Genomic DNA, 7,500 nt, shown 5'->3' with positions numbered 1-7,500 from the left:
ACAGCAAATTCTAGAGCATCTAGGGAGTACATAGAAAAACCCTTTCTTAAAAAATTGGAGCAATCCTCCTGTCTCAAATGCTAGGATTACTGACATGAGCCTCTGTATAATCTCAGTGGTTTTTCATATGGATACTCTAAAATTTTTAACCTATAACTGCTGTTGATTAGTTAATTAGAAGTTAAAGTGTAGCCATTATGTAAGTAAATTTTTTTATTGTTTCTTAATGTCCATTCTCAAAGGAAACAGACTTCATTGAAAATAGCTGCAAAGCTTGTGGCAGTGCTGAAGATGGTAATACTTGTGTAGAAGTAATTGTTACCAATGAAAATACATCATGTACCTGTCCTAGCAGTGGCAATCTTTTGGGGTCCCCTAAAATAAAGAAAGGTGAGTAAAGAATTGTTGGGGGTATTTTTTGTTTTTTGTTTTTTGTTTTTTTTAAATGAGTGCTGAGATTTAAACCTGGGTCCTCTGGAAGAACAGCCAGTGCTCTTAACTGTTGGGCCAGCTTTCCAGCTTCCCTCCCCCAAAAACAAAATTCAAATATATTCTCTTAAATATAAGCGGTTTTAGAGGTTTTTGGAATTAAGTTTTTTGTTATTTGTTTTTTTGTTTCTAATTTTTATTTCATGTAAATGAATATACTGCAGCTGTCTTCAGACATACCTGAAGAGGGCATTGGCTTCCATTACAGATGGTTGTGAGCCACCATGTGGTTGCTGGGATTTGAACTCAGGACCTCTGGAAGAGCAGTCAGTGCTCTTGACCACTAAGCTATCTCTCCAGTCCTGGAATTAGTATTTTTTGCTTTTCAAGACAGGGTTCCTTTTTTGTTTTTTGTTTTTGTTTTTGTTTTTAGTTATTATATAGACACACCAGAAGAGGGCGTCAGATCTCATTATGGATGGTTGTGAGCCACCATGTGGTTGCTGGGATTTGAACTCAGGACCTTTGGGAGAGCAGTCAGTGCTCTTACCACTGAGCCATCTCACCAGCCCAACAGGGTTCCTTTTTATACCTGACTATGCTGGAACTCACTATGTAGACTGGGCTGATCTCAAACTCTGAGATCTGTCTGTCTCTGTCTATTAAGTTCTGGGATTAAAAGCATGTACTGCTCTGCTGGAATTAGAATTTTAAAGTTGCTTAAATATCATATGATTGTTAGATACTTAATATTTTCTTTTCTTACAAGACACAAAACATGTAAATGGTAATCATACTTTAATTATGTTCTGTAAGCAGTAAAGTTTGATATTTTCCTCTGGATCCTGAGTTTATTTTTATTTCATTTGCTGTATTTTCAGGCATATCTCCACACTGTAATGGTAGTGACTGTGGATATTCATCTAGCATGGAAGGAAGTGAAACAGGTTCTCGAGAAGGTTCAGATGTTGCCTGCACCGAGGGAATTTGTAACCATGATGAGCATGGTATGCTGGGCTAAGCTTCCTGATTATTATCAATAACATGACTGCCATGATACCATAAATAGGACGGGTATTGTTTCTTACAGGTGAAGATTCCTGTGTTCATCACTGTGAAGACAAAGAAGATGATGGTGATAGTTGTGTTGAATGTTGGGCAAATTCTGAAGAAAATAACACAAAAGGAAAAAATAAAAAGAAGAAAAAGAAAAGCAAGATGTTGAAGTGTGATGAACATGTAAGTGGTGATTTACAGTTATGAATCTTTGCAGTTGAAAACAACCTATTTCACTTGAATTGGCATGCGTGGGTTAATTGGTAAGGGCTTTTTAAGAATGAGTATTTTAAATTGGACAGTTGTGACACATGCCTTAATCGCTCTACTGGGAGGCAGAGGCAGGCATATTTCTGAATTCAAGGCTAGCCTGACTACAGAGTGAGTTCCAGGACAACCAGGGATACACAGAGAAAAACCCTGTCTTGAGAAAGCAAACAAGAGTGAGTGTTTTGTATAGTTTCATTGCTTGTTCATTTTGTAGGTAAGGATATGGGGAGGGAATGTTTATTTGTCCAGAAGTTCTGGTGAATCATAAATCTGGCTACTAATCTTTTTTATAATACTTTAATTATTTTTTTTAGATTTATTTATTTTACATGTATAAATATTTTACCTCCATGTATGTCTGAGCACCACATGCCTGCTTGGTGCCTGCAGAGGATAGAAGAGAGTACAGGGTTTCTTGGGAATTGGAGTTAGGATGACTTTTGTGCCACCATGTGGGTGCTAGGAATTGACCCTGGGTCCCCTGCAGGTACTCTAAGCTGCTAAGCCATCTCTTTAGGCCAAATATTTTATTATTTTAATAGCTATATAATTTTGAGAAATTTGTTAGTTTTTCTGCTTACACAAATTAGGATAATAGAGTGCTTTAGGTTCCATGAAGATGAAGTAAGATCATGTAGCGGTTAGCATACTCTGTAATGGTGTAAGTGATTGTAAACATCTGTGGCTGCTATTAACTTGCTATGACTTGTCAAGCCCTGTACTGTAGATTTGTTTTGTTTTTGACTGTCTTTTCTGGATTGTCTAGGCTAAGCTGGAGCTCACTGAGCACCTGGGATGTTTGTTGTTTGTCTTTGGATAATAACTGCTACTGTTTTTCCCTTTTTTTCCTTGGCAAATCTCTTGCCCTGGTTTCAGATCCAAAAACTTGGAAGCTGTATTACAGATCCAGGTAATCGAGAAACCTCAGGAAACACTATGCACACAGTGTTTCACCGTGACAAGACCAAAGATACACATCCTGAGAGTTGTTGCAGCACTGAGAAGGGTGGGCAGCCATTGCCTTGGTTTGAGCATAGAAAAAACGTACCACAGTTCACAGAACCTACAGAAATGTCATTTGGTCCTGACTCTGGAAAAGGTGCCAAGAGCTTAGTTGAACTTCTTGTAAGTAGTTCACGATATCTTACTTTGTATTTGGGGATATATTTGAAGGTTTCAGGTAGGAAACAGAGGTTAAATGAAAGATGACTTTATTTCTATTCTTTCACTGATGGCCTTTGTGACTTCTGGAGCACACATTGTCTTATTCTTGTTTGTCTCAAAGTTAGAGCAGTTCGGAGAGTAAAAAGTGGCATCATGTCTAGGAATCTGTCTGTCTGAGTTACTGTAAACAAAATGTATCCACGTGGCAGTATAGTACTCACCATTCTAGATCTGGAAAGAGTATTGAATAAGTATAATTTCACTACCCCCAAAGGAAGAGAAAGAAGGATTAACAGTTTGACTCATGCTCAGCCACATAGAGAGTTTGAGGCTATCCTAGGATGAAACCCTGTCTTAAGTTTCCCATACTCCCTCTTCCCAGAACAAAAACAATAAAAAAAATAACTTGAACTAAAGCTTGCATTCCAAGATAATTCCTTCAAGTGGCGTATAAGAGAAAAGTATGACTGGCCTTGGGAGAGCTGTAAGTTGATAGCACCTCCTAAGGAATCAAGTGAACTATATATGACTGCAGTGTCCACTCTGTGTGTGCCTGAGCATGACAAAGAAAGGGAGGACACTGCTGTCCCTGCCATTATTTACGTCCTGGTGGAACTGTCTTTTGGAATATTAAGAATTTTATTGTTTGTTTCATTTTTATGTATGTTGTGAAGTTTAGTGGTGATTTTAAGTTTAAAAAAAAGTTATCTTGGTGGGCGGTGGTGGCACATGCCTTTAATCCCAGCACTTGGGAGGCAGAGGCAGGCGGATTTCTGATTTCGAGGCTAGCCTGGTTCTACAGAGTGAGCTCCAGGACAGCCAGGGCTATTCAGAGAAACCTTGTCTTGAAAAACAAAAAAAAGTTACCTTTTACTTAATTTGTAGAGATTAAAAGTTTTTCAACATAAGGCCAGCTAGAGATAAGTCTGCTTATTTAACAATTGGTGATTATTTGTAACTATCTCTTATTAGTCATTTTTAAAAGCAGAGAAGTGTGGTAAAAGGTAGGTAGGCTCATAGGTATATAGGAGGTAATTATAGATTCAGTGTTTGAAACCAACCTGAGTTAGGTTTTATTTTCACTAGTTTCTAAGATGGGTTGCATGGTGCTTATTCTGTAAGCATTCCAGTTAGAGATTGTGTGACTTGGTAGAAACTAAAAATAAGCTAGGCTGCTTTAATTTTTAGTTGCCCCACCAAGCATAGTGTTTTGCATTTATTGTCATGGTCTTAACTACTGCTTTAATTTGCAGGATGAGTCTGAATGTACTTCAGATGAGGAAATCTTTATCTCACAAGATGAAATACAGTCATTTATGGCTAATAACCAGTCTTTCTACAGCAATAGAGAACAATACCGACAGCATCTGAAGGAGAAATTTAATAAATACTGCCGCTTAAATGATCACAAGAGGCCCGTTTGTAGTGGCTGGCTGACAACGGCTGGAGCAAATTAAATAAATAAAATAGCTCTGTCTTTCAATGAAACACTCAAGATGACTACTGCGCCTTCTCTTTTAAAAACTCCTAATTTAGTGACTTCTGGCGAAATTTTACCTTAAATCTTAAATCAATGTGATTCCTTGTTTTGGGAGACGGTGGAGGTAACCTCATTCGTTTGTTCTTTCTTCAGGCTTGTGTCTTTAGTTGCGTGGCTGCTCAGGCCTGCCTATGATTTAAGCCATCTCTTCATTAAACGTTTCTCTTCCTGTGAGACTTACTAAAGCAACTTAGTGGCAAAAGTAATGTTGTACTTACACCTCTGTACAGAAATGACAGTGAGCTGGATATATGGTTTACAGTAGACATCCACTTGCAAAGCGTCTGGACAAAATGTTAAAGGCAATGTGCAAAATTTAAAATAAAGAGTATTTATTAATACGCATAGTAGAATGTGGTGTACATGTTTCTACTCAACGTGGTGGTACTTTAGTATTTGCCACTCGTGAACTTTGTACTTGACCATTGTTGATGGAGAGAACATGAAGAGCAAATGAGGGTAGAGATTCAGACTGCCCAAGACTGAATTCTTCCTTTGATGAGACTTGATAACTGAGAAAAGCAGTTTCTAGTCTTGTTCTTAAAGAATAAATGCATTTAAACACTGGCTAGCACCTTCCTTTCTCATGAGACTTGAATTGCCATACTAGAAGTTCCCAAAGAGGCAACAGAAATACCTTCAATGTTAAAAGGTTCATATTGCCATGAAAGAATGAAAACAGAATGTTGGTAATCAGCCTTTAAGGCTGGGAGGGAAGGGTTCCCCAGAGCTGACTCCGTTGTGCTTTGTTTTCCAACATGAACTCAGTATGCCTTTACAATTACCACCACAAGCTTTCTTGAGAACTGAAGGGAAGAGATTCCTGGGAATAGTATTTTTTTGCCAGGTCAGTAATGGAGAGATGACAGATACTTAAGAACCGGAGGAAGAAGAGTGGGTAATGGGGGTTAGAAGTAAAAAGACTAAATACATACACTGTGTGAATCTGTTAAAGAATAAAAACAAAATCAGATAAAAAGGAAAAACCTCACTTGCCTTTAATCCCAGCACTTGGGAGGTAGAGGCAGATGGATTTCTGAGTTCGAGGCCAGCCTGGCCTGCAGAGTTAGTTCCAGGACAGCCAGGGCTATACAGAGAAACCCTGTCTCAAAAACAAACAAACAAAAAAAACAAAACAAAAAACCCTCAGTGCTGGGCATCAGAGACAGATCCTGAGACTACTGGACTGGTGCTCTGGGCCAAAGAGAGACTCTGTCTCAAAGAAGATGGGGTCAGTAAGGTGATCCAATGGGGAGAAGGTATTTGCCACTAGTCCTCAAAACTCAAGTCTGGTTCCTGGGACGTACATGAGGAGAAGTGACCCCTGCAAGTTGTCCCCTCTGCATGTGTGCATGTGGCATATATGTTCTGCCACCAATAAATGTATTTTTGGTTTTTGCTGTTTTTGAAACTTGCTGTGTAGATTAGGCAGGTCTTGATCTCACTGAGATCTGCCTGCCTGTTTTTCCAAGTTCTGGCATTAAATATGTGTGCCACCACATACATCATAAAAGAAAGATGGACTGTTAACTGAGGAACCACACCAAGTTACTCTGCCCTGTACATACACCTGCCTGGGCACTTGCATATAAATGCACTTGGCACACAACACACAAAGACTAGGTTGAATAGCACCACAAATGCATAGTTAGGGCTTTGTGCCTCTCTGACAACACTTGGCCCCCAGACAAAGTAGGACATCATGTCTGAGCAGTGGACTGGAGTGAATTATAGGGGCTTCCTATCAATTAGATTTCAAATGGGTAACAGTGATGCTTAGGTTCAGTTTTCATCATTGGCATATTTTGTCTATAGGGCCTCACTGCAGCTCAGACTGGCCTTGAACTGAAGACAATCCTCTTACCTCAGCCTCATTAATGTATGATGTGTTTATAGGTGTGAGCCACCACACCATAGGTAGTAGTTGATGGCATTTCTTTGATCATCCGTCTGAATTGTCCTTAAAAATGGATTGTAGATCACTGAACAACATCAAAACAACTTGGGAAAGATACTCTTAGCTAGGCAGTTTTTTTATTAGGCATTTACTCTGCCAACTGAATTACACTCCTGGCTACATAAGATCCACAAAAGCAATAGTTTTGTTTTAATTATTGCAGCCATATGAATGATAGCCAAATGGGTGCTTATTGAGTGAAAAATTTTTATTCCTTTTTATTTTTTTTTTCGAGACAGGATTTCTCTGTATAGCTCTGGTTGTCCTAGAACTCACTCTAGACCAGGCTGGCCTCGAACTCAGAAATCCACCTGCCTCTGACTCGCAAGTGCTGGGATTAAAGGTGTGTGCCACCACTGCCCGGCTTTTATTCCTATTTTTAAAATGTGCATTGGTATTCTTGATTGCCGGTGTGTTTTTGTGAGGATATTGGATCACCTAGAGCTGGAGCTACAGACCATTGTAAGCTGCCAGGTGAGTGCTGGGAATTGAACCAGGATCCTCTAGAAGGGCAGGCAGTGTTTTTAAGGCTTGACCCATGTTTGGCCCCAGTGAATTCATTTTTTTTTTTCTTTTAAATTCAGGGTCTCACTAGTTCACACTAACCTCAAATTTACAATTATGCCTCACTCTCCTAGGACTGCATCAACATGTCTTGTGTAGCTATGGTAGGCAGGTACCTGACCTTTGAGCTACTTATCCATCTCCAGCCATCATAAAGGATGGGTATCTGAAGAAGGTAGACATCAGTTTGTTGGGTTTTTGTATTTTGTTTGTTTTTTCGAGACAGTTTCTCTGTGGCCCGGGTTGTCCTGGAACTCACTGTACACTGTACTGTACACTGGCATCAAAACTCGAGATCTGCCTGCTGAGTGCTGGATCAAAGGCATGCACTACCTGGCAATGTCAGGCATTTTAAATCCTGAGTTGCTAGAGAATAAAGTGAGCTGGGCAGTGGTGCTGCACGCCTTTAATCCCAGCACTTGGGAGGCAGGCAGATTTCTGAGTTTGAGGCCAGCCTAGTCTACAGAATGAGTTCCAGGACAGCCAGGGCTGTACAGAGAAACCCTGTCTTGAAAAACCA

The 7,500-nt window shown here is 39.6% G+C and overlaps 1 protein-coding gene across 14 annotated transcripts in view; it reads left to right on the top strand.

Annotated features, from left to right (window-relative positions):
• Positions 1-4,806, top strand: part of Ggnbp2 (gametogenetin binding protein 2) — a 36,954-nt gene extending 32,148 nt beyond the window's left edge. For all 14 annotated transcript variants that reach the window (XM_031351084.1, XM_031351082.1, XM_031351079.1 and 11 more), the window contains 5 exons: positions 243-390; positions 1,311-1,436; positions 1,520-1,668; positions 2,632-2,880; positions 4,173-4,806. In XM_031351084.1, the coding sequence (XP_031206944.1) occupies positions 243-390; positions 1,311-1,436; positions 1,520-1,668; positions 2,632-2,880; positions 4,173-4,376 (876 nt within the window). In that variant the 3' untranslated portion in view covers positions 4,377-4,806. The remainder of the gene's footprint in view (positions 1-242; positions 391-1,310; positions 1,437-1,519; positions 1,669-2,631; positions 2,881-4,172) is intronic.
• The last annotated feature ends 2,694 nt before the right edge of the window (positions 4,807-7,500 follow it).

This window comes from Mastomys coucha, unplaced genomic scaffold (assembly GCF_008632895.1).
Source record: "Mastomys coucha isolate ucsf_1 unplaced genomic scaffold, UCSF_Mcou_1 pScaffold5, whole genome shotgun sequence".
NCBI lineage: Eukaryota > Metazoa > Chordata > Mammalia > Rodentia > Muridae > Mastomys > Mastomys coucha.
Note: the sequence above shows the minus strand (reverse complement) of the source record. Positions and strands in the feature narration are given on the sequence as shown.